The following is a 25,944-nucleotide window of genomic DNA, read 5'->3' on the forward strand; positions in this document are numbered from 1 at the left end:
TTTTGGTCCTTCCTTCTCATTGCCCCTTCATTCCCACAGTCGCCATTCAAGACCTAACTCACTAGACACTTGGTTCTGCATGTGGCTCTGGTGCTGTCACGTCATCCTGCTGCGCAGACCCCTCAGTGCTGGCCTGGCCTTCTCTCCTGGACACGGAGCCCGCCCTTGGGTCATTAGTCCCAAGACCCTCACCCCTGTCCCCCAGCACCATCTCCTTTCTATGTGTCAGGAATGTGGGGGAGTCCTTTTCCGCTCCAGGCCCTTACTCAAGTTTTTATTTTTTTATGTGAAGTCCTTCCCGTCATGCAGAGCGTGGCTGAAATCAGCCTCCTAAAGGTTTCCTTGCCCGACCTCTGACCTCTGTGCATCCCTCCTTTCCCTGCATCCCTGCACTAAATAAGCCTTGTAGAGTATGCTCTGATACGTTTGTGGTTTCTTGCCACTTGTTGGTGGCATTTCTGTATAGGACTGTCTTAACGTTGCCAACTGGATTTTAAGCTTCAAGAAGAGGCCAGGTTTTCCTGCTGCAGGGCCTCCAGGAACCCCCGTGTAGTGCTGCGGGATGCAGAGGGGCTTCCTTAAGCGGAGCCGGTGCGGAGGCTGCAGCAGGCGGGGAGGCCCTCTGTCTCGGGCTCCTGCACGTTGTCCTCATAGAAGCTGAATGGGGAGGGCCTTTTATCCAGTTGTTTAGGGAGAGAAACCGATTCAGAGACCTTAAGTTCTTCGACCAAAAGCAACAGCTAAGATGCGGTGATGTGTGTGCTGACGACTCCAGGTGACTAAGTGCTGTACCCAGTGCTCAGCCCCTGGGCTCCCCAGCCCCCAGCCTCACACCCTCTCGACCTTTGTGAAGACACCCATGTGGTCCACCTGAACAACCTAATTAGCACATGATTTAGCCAACTGCCCTTCTTAAATTAGAGATGCTGAAAATCTTATGTATCCTCCGAAAGAAGGAATGTGTGTGTATGTGTGTGTCTGTATGTTTTAAAATGTAAGTGTATTAGAAATTTTCAAATTAAATTAATGAAAATAGTATTATGTTGGCTTATGTTTTAAATTTATAAAACATTTGTCTTCAGAGAAACATCTCATTTATATTTCTAATAGTTCTGAATTATCTTGATTGTTTCCATCTGCTGAATTATGGAACTCAGCAGTACTTATGAAAGTCACTTCTTTTTTTTAATATTGTATATATGTTAACATTTGTAAATAAGAATTTTTCTTATTTCTAGGTACAGATTTATGAATTAGAAGAACATAAGATTGAAACATGGAGGGGTAAGCACTATTGGGTGTTAAAAATCTTTTAATATCAGGAAGAAAATGTTCTGATGTGTAAAATGTTTTAATTTCACAGGTCCTATTCTCTGCTTAATCGACTACATTAATTAAGACATTTATTTCTATCTTAATCTTGATAGTACACCATACTACTATAAATATTACTCATTCTGTTTAGTGCACATGTATGGAGAGCCTGTAGCAAGTTGTTATACCAAGGCTGGGATATACCGATTGATGAATAAGTAACCAGCGCCCAAGTCTCTGGCCCCCATTGAAGCCACCATTCACCACTAAGTACTGCCTCCCAAATCTTTGCCTTTGTGTAGAAAATGCGCCATAGGAATGCCTGAAATTAACAAAAACAAGGATCTGTTCCTTTTTAAATTCAGTCATTATTTCTTTACATTATTATTATTTCTTTACAAAGTATGGAGACACATAGAACAAGTGACCTTAAACTAGATGATTTGGACTGAATCACATGAAAATAACTTCAGGATTGCTTTCTTTTGTTTGCAACGTTGAAATTCACCCTTTCTAATCACAATACCCTTTTCTGAACTGGAGCCATTTTTTAAATTGTAATTTCATGATTGTGGGATTGTTCTGTCTTAATGAGACTCATCCTGCTGGGTTGGTAGAGATGGGGCAAAGGACCACCAGTAGGAATGTCAGAGAGAGGAGCCTGGGATGGGCATCCTTGAGGAAGCAGCCTTTGCAGGGTGTTCAGGGAGGAGCCTCATGGAAATGGAGGGACCAACTGAAGGAAGTTTTTTAATTTAAAACTGAGATTTAGCTTTGTACTCCCTTTATCTGCTTGGTGTGATAAGCGCCCCTTGTGACTGGCTGCAGAATCTGAGCATCCATTAGAATTCTTCAAAGGCCGGGGCCTCTTTTAATCCCATGTGATTTAGAAGTTTCATTGAGTGATATATTGATATATTTGATTTACGATAGCTTTATCAAGGCAAACCAAAGTAAGTCAACATGGGATCCACAGCTTAGCACTGCCTGTTACACAGTGAATATATATTTTAACACCAAGACAGATACTTTTTAATAAATTCTACTGTGTAAGTAATATTAGACCAAGGTTTAATATGTTTACATTTTGATATTACATGGTATTTGGTAGTAATAATAATGTCTAGATTTTCTTGAATGCCTTCTGTATAGAAACCTCAATAAAGCAAATTAATTACAGTTTATCTTTACAAAGATAATTTCTACATACTAGAAAGATCCCCAGATACAGTAGATCGAGCTGTGGTGTGGAAAATAAAACTTAATGACATTTAAAGAACAAAGTTTGTTATAACTTTCATCTTTTAACTTATGAAAACTAGTTTTAAAGGATTTCATATATGCTTCATTTCTTGAGGGTGATAGTGACTTGGTAACATTCTGGTGTCCTCTGCGGGTATTGCTCTTTTATCAGATTTCTTGACTTTTCTTCTGATTTTTACAACATCTATTGTAACACTGTTTTAAATACTTAACTTTTCCACAAAGGCAACATCCTGAAAACAGTTTGGAAGTTGTTTAAAATAACCATAACTATAAGTAACACAGTAGTTTTCAGTAAATTAATTCGATTTGGGTTTTTAATCCTTCTAATTATTACCTGTAAATTGAAGGGTATTTTAATTTATGTAATAATTACAAGCAGCCAATGTTACTAATTACATATTTTCTTTCTATAAATACAGAGCTTTATTTACAAGAAACATTTAAGCCTTTAGTGAATATATCTCCAGATGCAAGGTAAACTTGTAAAGTTTTTCTCCTTTGAAAACATTCATTCATTCAGATTCATCTGTTTTGTTACCATGGGTGATAGATTTTTTTTTTTTTTTAACCTGGATAGGGGCCAGCCTCCTTAATATTAAATTCAGTAAACTTAGAGACAATAGAAATCACAGCCATTGTTGGTCCAAAGGGTTGATGATGAACTAGGAAGATGGGCCTACTGAGCAGCTTGAAAATCCAGGTCACCTGCAGCAGAAACCCCCGGGGAGCTTGTTAAAGCTGCAGATTCCTGGGCTCTTCTTCCAACCTATTAAATCAGCCTTTGGAGGGGTTTAGTGCCCCGGAATGTGCATGAAAACAACTCCCCCTTCCAACATGCACTGAAATTGAAAAATCAGCCTCCTTAGGCTCTGATCCAGAGTTGCTCAGAGGTCGGAGCTGCCCACACGTGTTGATCCAAGCCTTCTGGGACAGCTCAGATACGCTTTCACAAACAAAAGCATTCTTAAAACTAGCGCCCCAATAAGAAAAAGTGGAATATTGATTTTTATTATTTTATTTCCAAGTCCTAAAGAACAGCTACACCCAGCACGCCTCCTTGTCAGCAGTCACAGGAGAGGCCGGAGCAGCCAGCAGTGGGCTGGCCGAGCGCGGAAGCGGCCAGTGCAGGGGCCTACGCCACAGTGCCTGCTGCTGCCAGGGTCGTCCGTTAGCTTCCCTAGCAGTTAGCGTCTGTCATTTCTCAAAAGCATCAAAGCTGCTACTAAAAGACTGCTCTCCTAGAGATTTATAGCTCATACTTGGATTTGAGGTTTATTAACACAGACTGTGGAAGATCAAAAATTTGCTGAGATCTCCAATTTAAAACTTTACCGGAACGCTGTTTGAGGTCAATCAGCCTTCAAATAATTGTAATTTAAAGACACTGAAAATACGTTTAAAGCAGGGGTGGCCCAAAGTTTTCTAATTCTTCTTTAAAGCCTCCTAACAACTTTAATGGCTTTTCCCGCAGCCTCTTCGATGCTGTACACTCGTTGATCAAAAATAAAATCCACAGACTGCCAGTTATTGACCCTATCAGTGGGAATGCACTTTATATCCTTACCCACAAAAGAATCCTCAAGTTCCTCCAGCTTTTTGTAAGTAGTTTTTAGTGTTTCTAAAGACATAGCTGCATCTACTTTAACTAATTTACTTCAAGTAAATTGGCTCCTGTTACCCTCAGTGAAGAAATTGTCAGTTTCGAGGTCTCCATTTCTAAACTTCAGGTTCTCAACTCAATGCTATTTGAATTGTACCTTCTCAAAGTTGATTCCAGTTACAAAGCAATCACCTTTCAGTGCAAGTATCAAAATAATACAAATACTTGCTTGGCATTCTCTATTTAAATTCAAATATTTTATCACCTAAAACGAGGGGAAATAAAGCAATTTGCAAGTCAGTCTGATTAACGAACTGCCACCCGAGATAACCTGAGCCAGATTGCCTTATCATGCTTTATTGGTATCATGGTTTTGGAAGCATATTCAGAAAATCCTGTCCCCAGGATCATCTTCTTCTTCACTTCAGCCGTGATAGAAAAGCCCAAAGCAAATAAATGTCTACCAGAGAATACCATGTTGGTCCAAATTAGGGCTCTGTTGTCTGTAGGTTTTCTCAGCTGTGTCTGAAATGAGGTGGCTTCATAACCACCCAAAACTTAGCACCTCTTCGGTCACAGTATTTTACCAAAGAGGCTCAGAAGGACTAGAGTGTTTACAGGAGGGCTTTATTTTTTTCCTTTTAATTACATGCACTGAATTTGAGGTTATAAGTAATTGGTCAACTAGAACCAGGAGAAGCCCTCTTTCATGGTTCAGAAGAGGTCATATTAAGAATCATTTTTTAAAAGAATTCTGTAGACGTTAAAAATCTACATCACGTTAGCGTTCCTTTTCTTCTCCACAGCTTCAAATAAGGGAATAAAGCAGCATCCTAGGGCAGCATGAGAGGCCCAGGTTGCTCCTCTGGGGGCCCCACCCTCACTCTTGCTGGGCAGCAGCGCAGAGGGTTTAGGGGTCAGGAGAAATGCCTTGTCCATTAAACCAGCCCTGTGTTTTAGTAGTTTGTGTAACACTCTTCATGTTTAAATAAATGCTGAGAAAGAATGTAGGAAGGAGAAAAGCAATTTACAGAAAAGCATGACATTTGGTAAAGGGACAGTCTAGGGAAGAATTAGCGAGGTGTGGACATCGTTGGTCAGACTTCCTGTCTGCCATGCACTGAATGCAGTCACCTTGGCACTGAGATTTAACAGGACCCAGGGCGGGGCTAAGCCAGGCTCTGCGCCCACGTACCCCTTAGAATCTTTATTTTAAAATAGCATTCATCGTGAGAGCTAAACACCGGTAGGCATTTACACTGCGTCAGGCCCTTCACGTGATAAAGCTAACCCTCACCACCACCCTCTCAGGTAGGTATTTTCATTCATCTAATTCGGAAGTGATAAAATTCAGCGAGGCTGGTTGCTCTACCACGGTTACGGCTGGTGGTGGTGCAGCAGCCCTCCCTCCAACAGCCCCGCCAGGAGGCGGCTGAGGTCCTCGGGCTCCGGGCTCCTGGCTCACAGGGCCAACCAGCCGGAGGCCCAGACCCTAAGAGGTGGCATCCAGCCCGTTTCCACGGCTGCACTGCCAAGGAGGAGTCACAGACTGAGACAGGCCTTTGGCGATTTTCCTCCTCTATAAAAAGTAGAGGAGGTTGCCTCTGCCAGTACTGCCTTATATTTGGGCCAATATGGTAATTAGAATCATGCTATTAGAATATTCAGCTAGGGATTTTCAGATAAAAATAAAGAATTTTAAGTAAACTCCAGAACCTGATTTTTACTAAATTGAGATCACTTTCTGAGAAAAAGTAGCATTGCCCTTGGAGACATTTGACAGTTAGCCTAAGTGTACAGTATGAAACAGGGGTTATCCTGCATCCAGATGGGCTAGATGACCTAATAGGTCTTTCTTTTTTTTTCTCTAAATTTCTAGGATTCTCATGATTTGAATATTGATGAACTCTTTGACTTGAACATTTTGTTTCTTCTAATTGTTCATCTTTTCCTGATAATTATAAGGTACACCAGGAGGATGGAATCAACTGTACCCTTTATAAAAGGTGGATTTTTGAAACCATAGACCTTATTTTGTTTTAGTCAAACATGATCCTAGACTTCTCTCTTCTGAATTCTCCCTCCTCCTTTAAAACAGCCCATGAAAAGACAAGTTAACTTTTAAATGTTCTTTTAATTCTGTTCAGTTGTCTTGTTGTTGTTTCTAGTAGACAGAAATTGGAGTCCTCCAAAGCAGAGTTCAGGATGTAGAGGTGGGATGGTGTGAGAACTAGCTTAACAGCTCACTCAGCCACCATCGAATGCTTTGGGTTTGGAAATGTGTGGGTTCTTAATAAATATTACTTAATGATGACCACAGGACCACAAATTTAATGTAAATAATTTTAAAAGATTCTTGGTGGCTCATGGGTCTTAATTTCCAAATACACCTGTTTTTCCCTTCTGTCCACTTTTCCAGTGGGTGAAGAGAAGGAGAAAATGTTTCAATGTTAGTGCTTTGCAGTATCTTACAAAGTAGTTAAATATAAGCATAGGCCTATAAGCTGGTTTGAACAAAAGACATTTCTTATGTGTAACATTTTCATATTAATTCAGATATCAGTAGATTGTTAGAAAAAACTAACTTGTTGCACATAGTTTTTCATTCAAGTGTGGACATGTGAACATTAAAAAGGTCTATTCTGGCTCTAGAGCACCTGTATTTATCTTTCTGTGTAGATGTCTGATATGCCAAAGCCTGCCTTCATGAAGCAGAACCTGGATGCGCTTGGAATCGGGACCTATCACAACATCGCCTTCATACACCCAGACACCCCCATCATTAAGGCCTTGAACGTCTTTGTGGAAAGACGAGTGTCAGCCTTGCCTGTCGTGGACGAGTCAGGTCTGTGTGCTGGGCCGTCGCGGTTGAACAGAAACAACGGTTTATCTCCTTAGGGTCAAGTTATTGTTAAATGATCTGGCGTAGCAGATAAGTGGGGAAAATGAAAACTTAGACCAAGGAGCACTCAGGATAATAAGAACAAGAATTTTAAACTGGCGTATTTTCACATTGTCCGTTAAGATATGATTTCATGTCCATTTCAAAATAGACGTGTTTATTTTGTTTAGCAATATTTAATTCCTAGCAATTATCTAGCTAAGATTGATGTTAAATGCAATTTTTTGTTTCTGAGACATTTTTCTAACATATATTTTTATTTTTAGGAAAAGTTGTAGATATTTATTCCAAATTTGATGTAATTGTAAGTATTTTTAATTTTGTTAAACCTGTCACCTAGAATGCATTTAAAGTACATCCATTAGTCTGTTTTTGTGATTTTTCCTAATTTAATAATTCCTGACTTTTTTGAGGATGAGGATCTTATCAGAGAATTCCACACACTCCACATAGTAATTGTACTGTTAATACTCACTGGGTTAGCGGTGAATAACGTATCAGTAGCATTTTATAATTCGTTGTCTTTTTAGTGCCTGAATCACGTATCCATTACTGCCGCATGTGTGCATGTTCAGTGGTCATATTTCTACACGGGGGACAGTGATTCACTCTGCAGACAACAGGCCTGTGCTCAGTGCACACGTGGCTCCCTGGTCACACACACCCCTTCCTGCTGGGTGGGAATGGCTGTTCTAAAGAGGACAGCAAGTATATTAAATAGCTTTATGTAAACTATTTTTTAATCCCTGATTTAAATTTACTAGATTGATTTTGGTGCTACATCCTTTCACTCGATACTTTTCCCCCATACGTTTAAATGCATTTCCTTAAAGAGTTTTACAGTATTTCTAAGAAAGGGAACTGAAACTTTGATAGCTCCAAACATGCATACCATTTTTTTTGCCTTAAAATTGACCACAGCATTAAGTACTCTTTTGTAGCTGTCTCAGACCCTTTTGTTTCATCCTGTTCTGTTGAATGTAACAGACACCAAAAAACAAGCTTATTGGAATTTGGTTGGGTGGGACCCTGTGAGGTTAATCAGACCCTTGAGAAGCCATTCGGATCTACAGGGCTTCCTCCGTGACTACTTGATCCTGAGGGGCCCCCAAAGCCTTCCTAGCAAACACCTTGTTCCCCAGCCCTGGGGACTCCTCACCCTTTGCAGATGTTAGTCCACCTCTCAAAAGACTATTCATTCAGGGAGTAGAGCCCAGTAGGGTAAGAGGGGGAGGGATAAATTAGGAGTTTAGGATTAGCAGATACAAACTACTGTATACATAATAAATAGCAAGGTCCTACTGTATAACACAGGCAACTATAGTCAATACCTTATAACTTACGATGAAAAAAATGTGTGTGTGTGTGTGTGTGTATATATATAAAAGTCACTGTTGTATACCAGAAGCACTACATTATAAATCAACTATGCTTCGATTAAAAACAACAAAAAAACCCTATAGGGTAAAAATTGGGGAAATCTTCTGTAGGATGTACAGTCAGAATTTAACACAGTTGCTTCATAATAAAGGTACACCTTATAAGCTTTAAATTATTATTGATAAGATGTTGAAATAACAGACGGGGTGTCATAAGCTGGTACAGTGGTACTAAATTAAGATAAACAGTAATGTTTTTAAAAATCGGGTTGCTTTGAACTTACTAATGTTGGTCATTAATGTGAATTGAAATGCAGGATATAATTCACTGTTCCTTTATTACAGAATCTTGCTGCTGAAAAAACATACAACAACCTAGACATCACAGTGACCCAGGCCCTGCAGCACCGGTCACAGTATTTCGAAGGTGTAGTAAAGTGCAGTAAGCTGGAGATACTGGAGACCATCGTGGACAGAATAGTGCGAGCTGAGGTGAGGTGGCTGCACCCAGGTCCTTCCCTCCCTCCCTCCTTCCCCTCTAAGCAGACTGCCATGAGCACTAACTAGGAAACAGTGCCTGGGGAATTCTGAGTCACAGGACCAGCCTGCAAGGCAGCCTTCCAGTCCAGTCCCATGGCGCCGTCTCCCTGTTCCAGAACCTAGCAGGTTTCTTGGCACATAGTAGGTTGTCTGTGAATGTTCATTGACTTGATTTAAATTTATAAGTCCTGACATCATAGCTGGATCAAATAAACTGGTAAGATACTTTGATGGTTTTAAAACATACTTGAGAAAACAGAAGTCCCAAGAGCTTTAAGTTTCATTAGAGTATGGATGAATTTAAAGCTAAAAATGTGTAATTATATGGTTTTAACAAAATAAATAAGTCAATAAAATGTATTCTGATCTTTTTTTTTTAAGTTAGAGTAAATGTCTGTTCATCTCCCGACCCTCAGCACTTGTGTCCCCTTCTATTTTACTGCCTGTAAGATTTTTTAGTATGCTTTGCATAACATGCTAAATAAAAGATAAGATCTTTTTATAGAGTATCTAATTCAGTACGCCCATTCTCAGAATAATCCCTTCCCGTTCTTGTTGGGGAGAGGACTGGTATCCCCTTTATCTCTTTAGGACTGAAGGGTGCAACGGTGCTCCTTCTAACCCCTAATTAGGCAAAAGCAATTCACAGTAAGTCTGCTTTGATTTTTATTTAAATGCAAGAGTACAGTCCAAGGAGAAAAGTACCTGATTGTTTTTAGGCTAATTACCAGCGACCTCAGACTGCTTTCTGAAAGTTACCTGTGAAGTGGTGTGTGGGTCAGAGCACAGAGCCCCGTTTCCGGAGCCATCGCCGTCCAGGTCACCAGCCCTGCTCCTGCCACACGCAGGGGCTGACTCCCCCAGCTTCAGCTGCCATGGCTTTTAACCCGTTTCACTACTCAACACGAAGTCTTTTTCTACTTGAATTTAATATCCATTACTAGTTTTCCAAAGGGTTTTAATTGATTTAGGAATACATCGTATCGAAGCTTTTTATTGTTTTTTTTTATATGCCCTTTGAAGGTCATGAGCAGAACTAGGTAAGACATCCCTCCCTAATTATAAGGAAGATGGACCACATCCATCTGATGGAACCCTTTATAACAATTAAAAATCATGTAGAAGGAGAATACTGTTGCTATGGAAAGAAAAATATATTGCTAGGAGGAAAGGCCAGTGACTGTATATAGTGTGATTCTTTGTGTTAACATATGTGCACGTGCATACAAAAGAGACTAGGAAGACTCACAGCACAGTATCAACACGGCTGCTTCCGTGGAGAACGCCAGCACTCCTCCGTGTTCCCAAGCCCCCAATTTAAGCACATATTACTGTCAGGTGAAAGAACATGACTGGCTTGTCCTGGAAGTTCATCTGGTGAGCAGCACAAATGTCACTGTAATATGAAATCGGAAAATAAAGATGTAATTAAAGTTTTCTCAAGGTATCCATCTTGACGTTTTTCGTCAATAAAATAATTTTTTTTACCATATGACTCCTTAATGGGGGACAAAGAACAGTTTTTAACTTCAACATTTTTCTTTTTTGGCTGCGCCAAGAGGCTTATGGGATCTTAGTTCCCCAACCAGAGATTGAACCTGGGCCCTCAGCAGTGAAAGCACAGAGTCCTAACCACTGGACTGCCAGGGAATTCCCAGCTTCAGCATATTTTGTTAGGAGAAGAGTATACGGTATCAGTGATGATTTGGCTTATTTATATGACAAATATCACAGTAGCTTTTAGAAAAGGAACATTCGTAAGTTTAGACTTAGCAACAGATGATAATATTTTTGGTGGTCATTTCTGTCTGGTAGAACTAATTCTAAGTGAAATGGTTTCCCCTTGACCTTTAGAAGTTCAAAAGATAGTTATTTATCATTATTAAATGTTAACAACAAAATGTCTCTAGTATAGAATATAAAGCATTCTCTGGCGCTTGATGTAAATCATCAACTTATGATTATAGTTAATAGATAATTGTGTTATATCGCAGGGTTATTGAAGAACCTAAATTTTTCTAGGAAGCTTTTAAAAGAAATTTATGTTGATTAGCATGAGAGAGATGACAAAATGATTTCTTTTTTAAGTAAAGGAAGCTATGATGTCAAAAGCGTCACCAGCACAGTATCATTAGAGACAAACTATAAGAACGGTTCCCCCTCCTTCCGTCTCCCTCCTGTGCCCCCTGTGCTGTACCAGCGGAGGGGGTGGTTTAACTGTTCAGTATGGAGAAGAGGATCTCCAGGGTAACAGACTGGCATGTGGCTGCCTCAGGCCTAAATCCAAAAGCTCTTAAATCAGAGAAGCCTGATGCCCTCTCCCTCCTTTCCTGTTGTAAGGACGCTTTGTTATAGTAATACCTCAGGACATGGTCCACTCATTTATAAAAGACTTGCAAGTAGAAAACAAGACATAAGTATCATTTATTTCACTTTATTATAGTTGAGTATCCGCTGAATGTTATTCTTAGTGTATGAACTTCACAGAGAAGAGAGAAAATATAATTGGAGAGCAGTGACCTTTAGTTCACTGCTGATTTGGACTTCTCCCCCATGTAAGCACAGTTATCTGAGAATTAATAGAAACTGAGATACAGCTTTAAGAAATTAAAAACCATGTAAGATGCTATAGCTACATGAAGTAACTACTATTATACTGCATGTTTCGAGTTGTATCTTTTATATAGTAGTATTTTGAAAATAGAAACCTCAGCAGCACATAGCTGGCTGATTTTTCTTAGAAGTAGTGAAGCAAGTCAGCATTGCCTTTTAGCCACTGCATGGCTCTGCACCGTTCCTTTCTCTCGTTTGTGGGGTCTGTGCATTGTGTAGCACATGAAAGGTTTTTTTCTAACGTCCGTTTTAAAACTACTTATTTCAGCTTTCACACGTGGCCTCTTTTCTCTTGTTCGCAGGTCCATCGGCTAGTGGTGGTAAATGAAGCAGATAGCATCGTGGGTATTATTTCCCTGTCAGACATTCTGCAAGCCCTGATACTCACCCCCGCAGGTATAAACGCCCGTGTCTGACCTTTCCTGTAAGTGCGTAGGGAGCTGGGGGAGGGGGCGGGGCAGCAAGCCCTCCCCGGCCCACCTGCCAGCCGCAGCTTTCTGTGCGGAACTTTGTAAACCATTTTCATTTTCTTTGTGGTTTTGAAGTTTTACTGTGCTACCTGAGTGAGAGAGAAAAGTTTATAGAAAGTATTCCAAGTAAAGAGCATCCTGTCAAGGCCCAGAAGTACGTGAGTAATCAAGGGTTCATCATAACCTCGTCCATTAAAAAGTTAAGATCTCCTCAGTTTTGCTTTATTTTTAGGGCTACTAACTGGACATCAGGAGGGAGGTTCTTTGGGATCTAAGTATTGAAACTGTCTACCCTTCAAAAAGTAAAAAAGCTTACTAGTAGTGAGTATGTAAAACAAATGACCTACAGAAACTTTTTTTCATTAATAGTGTATGGAAATAATGTCAACTGTCAAACAGTGGTGACTGTGAGCTCATTTTCTGCCAGACTCACAATAAGCAAACCCTCACGTCTCAGTCAGGGAGCCCGCGAGGCAGGGGAGGCGGCTTCGGTGTTTCTCCTGGGTCACATGTTTAGTACTTTAGTGGCTGAAGGGGTCCTAAAACCACCAGCCCTCCACTTCCCCTCCCCACCCACATTAATAAGTACAAACAACCCAGCCTCAGGCCCCACAGGTTAAGGCCAAGACGGGAGGCTAAACGACGTGCCCTTTGAACTCTTAGGAGTTAAACATTAAAATGTGTATTTACTAGGGTATTGATTTTTCTTTAGTTCAGAAGTCAAACTAGTTAAGACTAGTTTTTACAATTGGCCTATAGCCTGAAGATGTGGACTCCACCCTAAAGGAGTCCCCACGACCAGCGAGAAACAGCAGGGGCGAGATTCCAATGGAGCAGGGCCTCAGGGCAGGCCCCAGAGCTGCAGCACCTGGCCATGTCACACATGTACGGGGGTGCCCAGCCCACATCTGCCGAGGCAGGAGCTCTAGTGACAGGCTCGCTGCAATCATTTTCAAATCTCAGATACGTGAGAACCTGAAACTCCTGATAACCTCTTCCTGAATTATGTAAGTTTCAGTAACGCATGGCAGTTCAGCATCTGCACACACTAGAGGGGTCACCCCCCAGTCCGGCTACCATCCACCACCACAAAGCTGACCCTCACCTGCTGCCCCCACCCTCAACCCCCTTCCCTCCTGGTAACCACTGCTGTGTTCTCCATGTGCTTTTGTTGCCTTTTGTTTGTTTGTTCATTTTGGCTTGGGGAGGGGGCTTTTTTTAGATTCCACATGTGAATGAAATATGGCATTTATCTTTCTCTGTCTTGACTTATTTCACTTAGAAATAAGTGAAAGACCCATCCACGTTGTCAAAAATGGTAGGATTTCATTCTTGTTTTACGGCTCATGGTAATGTCTGTAGTCATGAAATGAGGAAAGGACTGAAACAATGGGCGCTTGTTCATAGCATTACTTGTAATAACCTAAAACCGGAAATAACCCAGATATCTTTGAGCAGAAGAATGGACAGATCGCGTTCTGCTCACTGGTGGAACGCGTTGACAGTGCCCACGCAGCGTTATCTGACACTGAATGAACCGCACAGACGAACAGAGCAAGGAAGCAGGGCCCGTGCAGAGAGTGTGGTTACATCTATATACAGTTGACCCTTGAACAACACGGTCCACTTATATGCAGATGTTTTTCAATAGTAAATACTGCAGTGCTACACGGTCTGCGGTTGGTTGAATCCACAGATGCGGAACCCGGGATACGGAGGGGAATCGTGGATACAGAGGACAAGTTGCGTGCAGCACCCCAACCCTGTGTTGTTCAAGGGTCAGCCATGCAGCTCCTCTGTGCACGTTAGAACAAGGGCTCGTCTCCTGGCAGGCTCACCCCCACAGGCACGTAACTTGGCACCTTTGGAAAAAGACACCCCTTTTCTCGTCGGCTGGCCCTGGGCCAAGGTACACAGCTCACCAGGTGGAGTCAGGCCAAATGTCAGATCCCTTCTGTCCCCGTGGCCAAGATTCTTTGTGCATTACCAATTCAGAGTAAGCAGTTCTCTGTCCTCTCCATGCCTTGGTGTCACAAACCATAAGAATGAGAATGTTCGTCTGGATGAGTTTACATGTCCATCCAGGCTTGATATTTCAAACATTCTAAGTCATTCATGCAAGTCAGCATTAATGAAAATGCAAGGAGGAAACCTGTTCCACAGCTGGATTTGAAATGTATGTTGCCACAGAAATAATATTATAAAGACAGGGATAGTCGAATTAGAATTCTTTGTAGTACAGTGTGTATAACGCTGGTTATATAGGAAAATGCCCCGTGTTCCTAATCACTGGATTACCAGTGAACAGCGGGACCAGGGCTCTCTGGGATCAGAGGGAGCGCTTCCATCAGATCAGATGCTCCCATACACAGGCGACCATGTGGTGTAAGCATCAGACGAGAGGTCCAGCCTAGGCAGCCCGCCCTAGCTCTCCCCTCAGAGCTGGGTGAGTGTGGGCCCGCTCAGTGCTCACCTGTGTAGCCCCGTCCTTTCAGCTCCAAGATGAGCAGCCTGACACAGGCCTAGGGGCCCTCCAGAGATACTCTGATTGAAACCACAGCCGTGGGTGAACACTGCACCGTGAGACCCCAGACCCAGGACACGCGCTCCTGGGTGGATGTTTATGGAATAATCAGTAAGAGACGCTTTTTGAAAGCATCCACTATTATATGAATAAAAGGGTACCAGTGGTTGGACTTCCTAGGTGGCGCAGTGGGTAAGAATCCGCCTGCCAGCGCAGGGGACACGGGTTCGATCCCTGCCCCAGGAAGATCCCACATGCCACGGAGCAACGAAGCCCGTGCGCAACAAATATTGAGCCTGCGCTCTAGAGCCCGTGAGCCACAACGGTTGAGCCCATGTGCTGCAACGACTGAAGCCCACACGCCTAGAGCCCGTGCTCTGCAACAAGAGAGGCCACCACATTGAGAAGCCCGTGCACCACAAGGAAGAGTAGCCCCCGCTCTCAGCAACTAGAGAAAGCCCGTGCACAGCAATGAAGACCCAACACAGCCAGTAAAATAAATAAATTTATTTAAAAAAAAAAAAAAGGGTACCAGTGGTTATTTTTTTCACCAGATAATGGACACAATTCCCCATTAAGGATACTGATTCCATATAACGTTTTCTCTCTTTAAAAAAGTTTTAGCAGTAGTTCGTTGTCCAGCTTAGACCACCGAACGCGCCTAAGTATCCACGTGTACAACCAATGAGTAAACAGCTGATGGCAGTAGCTACAGTTTTTTGAGCCCCTTATTTTTATAGATTGTTGATCTTTTTCAAAGTGGAGTGTCTTCTAGTGTCTGAAGAGAAAATAGAGAAGCTGCTGTAATGAAAAAAAAAGGGCAGCTCCTCCCTCCCAAACCATTTCGAAATATCCTGGCAAGATGAGAGTAGGTGTTATGTGCAGTACTGTAAACATGTTTAATGCTTTCCTTTACATTTTTATGAGTATGCACAACAGAAATACTTTGCACCTTTGCTAAAACTTAAATACATATTTCTTTAAAAAAATTTTAGCAGCAGAGCCCTCTTCTTTTCCAAATTAAACCTTGCATATTTAGAATTACAACATGAAGGGAATTCCCTGACGGTCCAGTGGTTAGGACTTCCTGCTTTCACTGCTGTGGCCCAAGTTCAGTCCCTGGTCAGGGAACTAAGATCCCTCAAGGCGAACGGCACAGCAAAAAAAAAAAAAAGTGCTAGAATTACGATATATACGCAAAAAGCCTGCTGCAGTGATGGTAGCTGGGGGCTGGGAGCCTGGAGCCCGCCTGCCTGTTCATTCCCCACATCCCCTAAGACTGTACAGGTGCGGGTAGATGCCACCAAGCAGAGAACCACCACTGCACTCAGATAGGACATGCACAGCTGCAACATATTTTTATAGTGCTTTGAAACTTTCGTTTCTCATCTCCTGACAGGTGCCAAACAGAAGGAGACAGAAACCGAATGACGGCTGTGAGTGAAAGAGCCCTTGCAGGAGAACTTGAACAAAGATGCTGGGTCACGCTTTGCCTCATGAACACTGACCGCGATAGAACAGAGTCAAATGGCTGAGAATGTGTATCAGGGTTTAGTGATGGGTGTTTTTCCAGTGATGTTGAAACTAAGCATAAAAAAGAAAGATTTTATGTGTTTGAAGATTTGAGCTTGCATTAAAAGACTGTTTTCAGACTGTTGTCTGAAAGATTTCAAATGCTGTATGTCATTAAAGTGCACTGTGTCCTGAATTTTTATTATTTTTCATTTTAAAGAATTCACTGGTATCTAACAGGTAATATGACATAAGGCGAGTGTGTGGCATATTCAGATCTAGTGCCTTATGTCAGAACAGCGGTATGTCATCCTTACTGCCCATGGCAGCTGGAGCGCGTCCTTGTGAAGTGACACTGCTGCAGTGTGAATGTCTTTAAACCTTTACCAAATCCGTTTGTTTTCATTAGATTTGTTGACTAGCTGTAATTTGAATATAAATAATTACTTTATAAAACTTTAATGATGGTGTTATGTTTTAGTGTTCCGTTCTGAACTATAGTGTAAACAAGGCTGATTTACAACAGCTTTATTTATTTTTACTTTCAGTTTTTTACACATCTTTTGGTGGGTATACTTCACACCATTGGTTGCTATTTTAAAAGAGCAAAATTCTCATTATTTAAGTTTGGATCTGGAAAGGATGTGACTTCTCAAATAGCCACTGTTAGGTTTTAAAAGCTGAAGTTTCTAACAGCATGTGTGGGAACCTGCTCTGCGGGGCTGCAAACAAAGTGCCGGGAAGATGTCTGTTTTTTCTTGTGTTTTGACATGAAAATCATGTTTGTGTGATTGCTGATGCGATTGTTTTGTAAATTTTACTGTGGCATATACAGTATTGTCATATGGTTGAGGAGAAACACAATGTTTCCTAATGTAAGTGCTCTGAAAATGTTGACACTGTATATATATATATATATATATATACATATATATATGAGTATAGTTTGGTTTTTTGTTTTGGGGGTTTTTTTTTGCAGATTGAAAAATTAAAATAAATCTTACTATCTGCCATCTTGTTAAAGAAGTTCTTTAAAATACTTTGTATTTCAGCACGTTAATTAAAATTCTATATGTAGTTTCCCACTTAGATATTTCTCCCCAAATAAAGAACATGAATTCTCATATCTTTTTACATCAATAGCAAAAAACCTTAATGATTTGATTCATAAACTTTCTCTCTCTCCATTATTAAATAGAACGTATTTAATTAAAATTGCCATGCAGATTTTCTTGTGCTAGGTATCAATTTTTTCATCTCCTAGTAGGCCAAATATGAGAGAAAGATTTTGTCTCTGTTTTCCTCATAGAAATAGTAGTGGTTGTGACTTAGGCTAATGGTATTACTTGGAAAACAATTAAATATCAAAAAGAAATATTTTTTTAAATCCCTTTTAAAATTGTGTCCAAAAAAACACACCTAGGCATAACCCTGACCAAGGAGGTGAAAGACTTATATGCTGAGAACTATAAAACACTGAGAAAGGAAATTGAAGATGATTCAAAGAAATGGAACTATATCTCATGCTTTTAGATTGGAAGAATTGTGTGGATAGGTCAAGCACATCAGGGTGTGGAGCAGCTATAAGTGTTACGCATGTTGGCCTAAGTGAAGCAGCCTTGTCTAGTGGTCAGGCTACAACTAACAAAGCTCTGTTACCCTTTTGTTTCCGTCTGAGAGTTACTTGTTCCCAGCAAATGATGGAGACTGGGTTACAGTAAACATGCTTCTCCATGCCCCTCTAGGAATAAGGAAAAGCGGCATTTGAAGGCCAGGGGAGGCAAGGATTCTAAGGGGGAACATCTAACAACCTGAGAGAGAGAACTCACCTTGGAAACCCTTTCAGGACAAGCCTCAAGTGTTTGCAGTGCCCTCATCACCTTGAGGCTATCTAGGACCCAGCAGGCCATGGGCTCACTTAGCCGCCCCCTGTGACCCTGGCCCTTGCACCAAGAAACTGACAGCACCTCTGAAGATTGTTATGAACAAACGCGACGAATCTGAAAGCAAGAGCATCTCAGAAACAACACGCCTGTTCCAGAAATGGAGGGCATCTGTTCTGGTTTGTATTCTAATCTCTGAGAAAAACTTATAGACGTATTGAGCCGATAACATTTCCCATAGCATTTTCTTAGAGAAACATCTTCACGTGAACAGACAGTCGTCTTAAACCACTGGTTCTCAATCCGGGGAGATTTTGATCCTAGAGGACATTTGGCAAAGTGGAGACGTTTTTGGTTGTCACCACTGGGGGGTGGAGAAAGGAGCTGTGTGCTACTGGCATCTGATGGGTAGAGACCACAGGTGCCACAAAAAAAGCTACACTGCACAGGATGGCCCCATGACAAAGAGTATCCAGCCCAAGATGTCTGTAGTGTTGAGGTGAGAAATTCTGCCCTAAACAATTAGAATCTTCTTGGTATTTTGATTGTATTTGTTACTTCCTAACTGAATCCACCTGTCTTTGGAAGAGCAACTCAGCAGGCAGTCTTTCGGGGAAAGGAGACCTTTTGAAAGAATCCATAGGCCAAGTCCACGGTCCATATGACCCTCATCACAGTTTCCTTCCAAAGCATTTTCACCAAAAAAGGGACTTTTGCTTTGCATAATAGCACTCAAAGGAGAAAAATGCGACCCATAGGGAAATACTTGGAAAGTAAATTTTACCCACTTTAATAAATCTAGAACAAACTCAAATTGTTTTCACAATTTTTACCTGCAGAGCTGGCACAATCAAAGCCCATGTATGCAGCATGCTTAAAATACTTCCACGAGGAACCCCTAAAATTCCGCCTCCTGGATCACCCCATCTTACTCCTTGGACTAAACACGCTGCATTAAAATTTGCCTTTAGATGTCGACCTAAGCAAGGGCAGACTACACCACTCAGCTCTGGAAGCAAACCGAGGTTCCTTCCTGCAAGGAGGTTGGAAGAAAACCAGGTGCCCAGTTCTCTCTAGACATCTCTGTGCCCGGAGCACTGCCGACCTCTATACCTCACAGATCAGAACCTGAAAACTCATTGAAAGACGGGTCCTGACTTCAACTTCGTGTCTCCCTCCCTGGAAAATCTGCCTCGCAACCAACGGATTTCACTGGCGACCAGAGCAAACACCTAGTTCTGGCGCATTGAAGACAGAGGCTTGGTGCCACGTTCTTACTCGCCAAGGTCAGGACTCCAGCATCTCTGCCCTCCCGCTGCTCCCGGCCCCCGGGACACAGGACAGCGGAGCACGCGGGCGGCCCTCACCAGGTCACCAGTGCTCGTCGCCACAGGCTGGGGCCACCTCGCTCATTCCAGTGACCCACTGGTCCCGCGGGCATTTGAGGGAGAAATGCTTCCCACCCTCCAGGGCCAAAGCCGCTCCCTCCCAGCTGGGGCCTGTCCTCGCGCCTCGGCTCCAGGGCCCGAGGTTCTAACACGCCCGGCACCTGCACACCCGAGGCCGCGGGCTCCGCCACCCTTTCAACAAGCGCCCGGGCATCCAGGCCGCCCCCGCCGTGGGCTCGGCTGCCGGCGGGGGTGGGGGGAGCTGCAGGGCCTCCCCGCGCGGAGCGGCGCCCCCACCTCCGGCCCCGCACCCCCCGCACCCACGCGGGACTCACCGTCCTCACACGCGGCGCAGACACACTGGAGCCTTTTCATCGCCTTCTCGCCTCCCGTCCCTCGAAAAGACATCACAAAACGGCGGCGTTTCCCATTCGGAACGATAAGTCCCAAGAGGTGACGCTGCCAACTTACACTCGTCACAGTCGTCAACTGCAATTTTAAACCAAAACGCTAAGCATCCCACTTCCCTGCTCAGAAACCGTCAGCGGCCCGGAGCCCGGCAGCCCGACCTCCTCAGTGGGGATGAGGCCCCTCCCACACTTGCCCACCTGAGCTGCGCCCCACCCCCGCCCACCTGTAGACGGTCAGCTCCTCTCTCCAGGCTCCCATCAAACACACGACTCTCCCCAGCTGCGAACACACCTCCCGCCTCGCAGCTTCTCCTTGCTCTGACCTGCCTTCTTCCCTGAGACCCGAGAGCAGGCTTGAGACCACCTGGCACCCCCAGGCAGCAGAAGGGCACTCCCAGGAAAGCACTGTAAAATCCCTCACCCCTCCTAGCCCGGGTCCCCCCCTCTATAGAGTCACTGGAGCGGGATAAATACATCCATACACATGCTTACATAGAGGGATGCTCCGGAAACGCTCAAGGACTATGTGAGGTGCAGATGCTGTCATCGTTGACACGGTGGTCACCTGAGTCGCTAGGAAGGTAACAGTATCCTATTTGTCTCCGTTCACTTGCCCTGGCAAGTGTCTTCCTGACGCCTGGCGCCTGGGAGGTGCTTCCTGAATATACATCCAGTGTTTGAGGAGCGGTTGGTAAAGGCCAGCACTGATACATCTGCTAGAATGGTGGGGCTGGTGTCATGCTCTGGTCACAAGAGCTCTTCCCTTTAAATTGCTGGTTGATTTGATAAAGTTAGAGAGATGCCACAGAAGATGGAGTGTCATCCTCACACTCAGAGGCAGCCCTCTTCTCTGCCTTAAGCTTCAACATTCGAAGACCGACACAGGGATCCTGGAAGGAGATGCTGAAGGCAGGTTCCTGAGGATAAGGGGCTTCTTCCCTTTTAACACAACGGGCACTCCCTTATCGGAGGAGGGGATGTGGACCCCCAGACAGGTGCCCTTGGTCAGAGGAGAGAGCTGCCCTCAAGGGATGGGATGCCAGAGGGCACAGAGGTCAAGAGCAGGGAACACAATGGACCCCACCGGAAGGGAGTCTCCCTTGGAGACAAGGACAGCAGCGCCTGCTAAGAAAGGAAAACGAGACTGCCTTCAGGAGCTGGGAGTGGAACAGATCAGAAGGATGTGAATGTAAGGCCGGCCCCTCACACTGCCACAGAAGGAGCAGAGGATCCGATGAGCTCTCTCCTGACCCTCTTAAACTCCAGAAGCAGCCACCCAGTGATGTTTTGAGAACTCCACGCACCATCTTTCTTTGCCCCTTGTCTTTTTTTGCCAGCTGAAACAATTTCTAGAAACCAAAAAAATGCCTTTTGAGGAACAACCCCAGGATGAGTCCCAAGCAGAAGTGTCGAGTGGAAGGCAGGGCAGCTGGGTGGTCCCTGGTTTGCAGGTTTCCAGTGAGCCAGCCTGGAATGAGGGGAACTGGGTGGCCCACGGCCACATCATCCCTGTTACTTTTCAGAACCACGTCAAAGAGGAGAGCTGTTTCGTCCTGATAAACGGGGCTTCAATATTAATTAACTTACCTGGCAATGGCTGCACTGTGCCCAGGGCACCTGCCTGGGCCACACCTGTGAACACCACAAGTCCCTGCCCTCGTGGCGGGGGGGGGGGGGGCGGGGGGGGGGGGGTGATAAAGGAACCAGAGCAACATCGGTGGTCTCAGGGCTTTTGCTCCAGCTGCTTTCTCTGCCTGGAACCCCCACCCCAGATTTCAGCTCAGCTAATTCCCTCACTGCCTTAGAGTCTTGCTGAAGTCTCATCCTCTCGATGAGGCCTGTTCTGACCACATTCTATTAATAATTACGACCAACACAAATAACAATGCAAAGAGCAGAAGGGGGAGGCGCCAACGTGCTTCCCCTGCAGGCGCTCTGCACACACTGTCTACTCATCCTCACACACCATCGCCAGGCAGTCCTCCTCAGCACAGGAATGTTCACTAGGCCAAGTTCATCCTGCTTTGAATTTGGGGACATCGGGATTTGATATAACAGTCCTAATTCCAAAGTCTGTGCTCTTGACCCCAGTTCTAAACAGCTGTTGTGGGTGAAACTGTGTCCCCCAGAAGGATTTGCTGAAGTCCTCACCCCCAGCACCTGGGAGTGTGACCTTATTTGGAAATAGGGTCTCTGCAGATGTCATCAAGTTAAGATGAGGTCGTAATGGAGTAGGGCAGCCCTAACCCTATAACATGACTGGTGACCTTATGGGGAGAGAAAGAGACAGACACAGAGGACGGGCCATGTGACGGCAGAATGATTCGTGTGACAAAGCGAGATGCTGAGTATGTGTCTGCATTGTAAACAGTTTGGGACTTCCCCTGGGACTTGGTGGTGCAGTGGTTAAGAATCCGCCTGCCAATGCAGGGGACACAGGTTCAATCCCTGGTCTACGGAGCAACTAAGCCCATGTGCCACAACTCCTGAGCCTGTGCTCTAGAGTCCACGAGCCACAACTACTGAGCCCGTGTGCCACAGCTACTGAAGCCCAAGTGCCTAGAGCCCGCGCTCTGTAACAGAGAAACCACTGCACGGAGAAGCCCGCGCACCGCAACGAAGAGTAGCCCCTGCTCGCTGCAACTAGAGAAAGCCCGGGTGCAGGAGCGAAGACCCAACACAGCCAAAATCAATCAATCAGTCAATCAATCAATCCTATGGTAATCACCAAAAATTATTTTTTTAAAAAGTAAAGTTTGCTTTCTTTTTGAAGTAATTTTATCTTAATCTAGACATATTAAAATTAAAATAAGTGATAGGGAAGATATAGCTGAGAATTAAAAAGCAGATATGAGATTTTTCAAATGGTGAGAGATTCATTCACCAGTACCTTGAAATCTGTTCATTAGAAATAGGCCATACTTCTCAAAATTATTAGCACATTCAAAGTTGTCACTCAGAAGTTACCATGTTACAGATTTCAGACAACTTAACACTTAGTGATGAATAATTTAGATTTGTTCATAATACTTGCGCACCTGAAAGTTCTATTTATTATGCTATAAATTAGTTGATCCAAATGCTCTTTTCCAAAATAGGTGTTTTTAAGAAACGTAAACAGTTTTTAAAAGAGAACAGTGTGTACTTTCTTCTATTATTTGCAAATCATCTTGGAGAAAGACTGCTTCTCACCTTGTTTGTGAAACAGAAATGATGGAGTAAGCAAGCAGAAAGTGCACCTTGCAGGGATGTGAAATGATGGGAAATGCCCCGCCCCCCAGCAGCTCAGCAGCAGCCTCAAACCCTCCTGCTGGTGCACGATCATTTTCAGGTGGGGGTCGCTGACCCTCCTCCTCCCCCAGCCCCAGCCCAGTGCCCTGTGAGCCCACAGGACGTGGCCAGCCCACAGCCCCGCAGCCCCCACTGTCTGCCCCTCCTGCCTCCCTGCCCTCCTCGCCCAGCCTAGACTCCAATGTTGGTGCCCAGACACCAGCAACCCCACGCCCCTCTGCTCCTGAAAAACCCCATCCCTGGATGGCTCACGCACTGCCTGGCCTGACCCCAGCTGTCACTTCTTCATTTGCTTAGTTTTCCATCACCTATCATTAATTCAGCTCCAAACTCTCCGCAAGAAATCCTAGTCTCCCCACACTGAGTTGAAAACCAGGAGGTAATCCATCCGTGTCCTGGCTCTTAGAGGCATTCCTCCCGGGCCTCGCCATCCTCCTGCTCAGCCTGGACCAGTGACTTTTCTAGTCACTGCCCAGCCAGATGCTTGTCAATTTTATTAATTCTTCCCCAAACTAACATTTTCCTTTGCTGGTAATATTTTTTGTTTTGTATATTTTTAATTTCAGCTCTTTATTTGCCCTTCATTCTGCTTTCCTTTTATTGTGTTCTTATCCTAAATTCTTAAATAGGTCACTAAAATCATTAATATTCAGCCTTTGTTGTTGTTGCTCTAATGTAACCATTTAAGGTTAAAATTTCCCTTTTATGGCATCCCATAAGCCTTTATTTGTAGTGTTTATGTGTAGCATTTTTATTATCATTCAGTTTAAATATTTTCTAATTTCCTTTATGATTTCCAATTTGAGTTCTATAATTCCTTTATGAAGTATATAGAAGTATATTTCCTATTTCCCAAATGTATGGGGTTCTCTTTCTATGTTTTTGTTATTGATTTCCAACTTAACTACACTGTGGTCAGAGAATGTGGCCAGTATGAGAAATTCTAGGAAATTTGTTGAGACGTTTCATGACCCACTACATGGCCAGTTTCAAAAATGGCTTGAATGTATTTCTTTTCATTTGTTGAGAGCAATGTCTGATAGGTAGTTACTGCACAAGTTTGCTAATTCTGCTCTTCAAATCTTTCCTCTCCTGATTTTTTTTTTAATAAATTTATTTATTTATTGGCTGCACTGGGTCTTCGTTGCTGCATTCGGGTTTCTCTAGTTGCAGTGAGCAGGGGCTACTCTTCATTGTGGTGTGCGGGCTCCTCATTGAGGTGGCTCCTCTTGTTGTGGAGCACGGGCTCTAGGCACGCTGGCTTTACTAGTTGCAGCACATGGGCTCAAGAGTTGTGGCTCATGGGCTTTAAAGTGCAGGCTCACTAGTTGTGGTGCACGGGCTCAGTTTCTCCACTGCATGTTGGATCTTCCTGGAGCAGGGATCGAACCCGGGTCCCCTGCATTGGCAGGCAGATTCTTAACCACTGCAACACCTAGGAAGTTGATCCCTGGTCCAGGAGGATCCCACATGCCTTAGAGTAACTAAGCCCGTGTGCCACAGATAGTGAGCCTATGCTCCAGAGCCCTCAAGCCACAACTACTGAGCCCATGCACCACAAATACTGAAGCCTGCATACCTAGAGCCCATGCTCCGCAGTAAGAGAAGCTGCCTCAATGAGAAGCCTGTGCACCACAACGAAGAGTAGCCCCCACTCACCACAACTAGAGAAAAGTCCATGAGCACCAACGAAGACCCAATACAGCCCAAAATAAAAAAAACAAAAAAAACTATTTCACCTGTCAATTACTGAGAAGTATTAAAATATCCTATATGATTCCTTTTTCTCCTTGTAGTTTTGTCAAGTTTTGCTTAATATATTTTGCATGAATAGAATGTTATTGCTTGTATAAGTTTAAAATTGTAATATGTTCCTGGTGATTTAAACCTTTTATAATTAGAGACCCTCTATCCATACAAATGGTTTTGCTTTAAAACCTATTCTGTTTTGTTTTTTGTTTTTATCAATGTAGCTTCACAAATTTTCTTTTGGTCAGTATTTGATATATCCTTTTCCAACATTTACTTTCAATTTTGTGTATGTTTTAGACGTTTCTCTTATAATCATATGGATAGATTTTTTGAAAATCCATTCTGCCAATTTTTTGTCTTTAGAACATTTTAGGTCCATTTGTTATAATTACTGATATATTTGTATTTAGGTTTATTTTGTATTTTCTACTTGCATGGTCTTATTTTATGTTTCTTTTTCCTTCCTGTTTTTGGTGGGGGTTTTGGGGTTGTTTTGTTTTGGCTGTGTTTGGGTCTTTGTTGCTGAGTGTGGGCTTTCTCTAGTTGTGGTGAGCGAGGGGTACTCTTTGTTGCAGTGTGCGGGCTTCTCTGTATGATGGCTTCTCCTGTTGCAGAGCCTGGGCTCCAGGCCCACAAACTTCAGCAGTTGTGGAGTGTGGGCTCAGTAGTTGTGGCGCACGGGCTTAGTTGCTCCACAGCACGTGGGATCTTCCCGGACCAGGGCTGGAACTCGTGTCCCCTGCGTTGGCAGGCAGATTCTTAGCCACTGTGCCACCAGGGAAGTCCCTCCCTCCTATTCTTTTGATTATTTTTTTCTCATTCCACTTCATTCCTTACTCCATCTTCTCCTTCTACTATTTGGAATTTTTGCATATTTCAAATAGACAGGAACTTTTTAAGACATTTAACTATCATGCAATTAATTATCCCAACTAAACATAATTAATAAAACCCCTTATTATCATGCAATACCCTTCATTTTCAAACATCCCCAATGCAGCACACATTTGGTGTGTTCAAGTCAGGATCTAAACAAGATCCACACGTTGGAGTTGGCTGATTTCTCACTCAGCTCTTTTAAGCTGTGAGAGTTCTCTACC

At 43.4% G+C, this 25,944-nt stretch overlaps 1 protein-coding gene across 8 annotated transcripts in view; it reads left to right on the top strand.

The window, feature by feature from the left end:
* PRKAG2 (protein kinase AMP-activated non-catalytic subunit gamma 2) overlaps positions 1-17,131 on the top strand; it is a 274,675-nt gene extending 257,544 nt beyond the window's left edge. For 5 of the 8 annotated variants that reach the window (XM_057730691.1, XM_057730692.1, XM_057730694.1 and 2 more), the window contains 10 exons: positions 1,239-1,284; positions 3,000-3,054; positions 4,052-4,178; positions 6,860-7,025; positions 7,349-7,386; positions 8,807-8,953; positions 11,917-12,010; positions 12,160-12,238; positions 13,781-13,930; positions 16,008-17,131. In XM_057730691.1, the coding sequence (XP_057586674.1) occupies positions 1,239-1,284; positions 3,000-3,054; positions 4,052-4,178; positions 6,860-7,025; positions 7,349-7,386; positions 8,807-8,953; positions 11,917-12,010; positions 12,160-12,238; positions 13,781-13,930; positions 16,008-16,143 (1,038 nt within the window). In that variant the 3' untranslated portion in view covers positions 16,144-17,131. The remainder of the gene's footprint in view (positions 1-1,238; positions 1,285-2,999; positions 3,055-4,051; positions 4,179-6,859; positions 7,026-7,348; positions 7,387-8,806; positions 8,954-11,916; positions 12,011-12,159; positions 12,239-13,780; positions 13,931-16,007) is intronic. The other 3 variants (XM_057730695.1, XM_057730696.1, XM_057730693.1) reach the window with 2 other exon arrangements.
* The last annotated feature ends 8,813 nt before the right edge of the window (positions 17,132-25,944 follow it).

The sequence above is a fragment of the Hippopotamus amphibius genome, chromosome 4 (assembly GCF_030028045.1).
Source record: "Hippopotamus amphibius kiboko isolate mHipAmp2 chromosome 4, mHipAmp2.hap2, whole genome shotgun sequence".
Lineage (NCBI taxonomy): Eukaryota > Metazoa > Chordata > Mammalia > Artiodactyla > Hippopotamidae > Hippopotamus > Hippopotamus amphibius.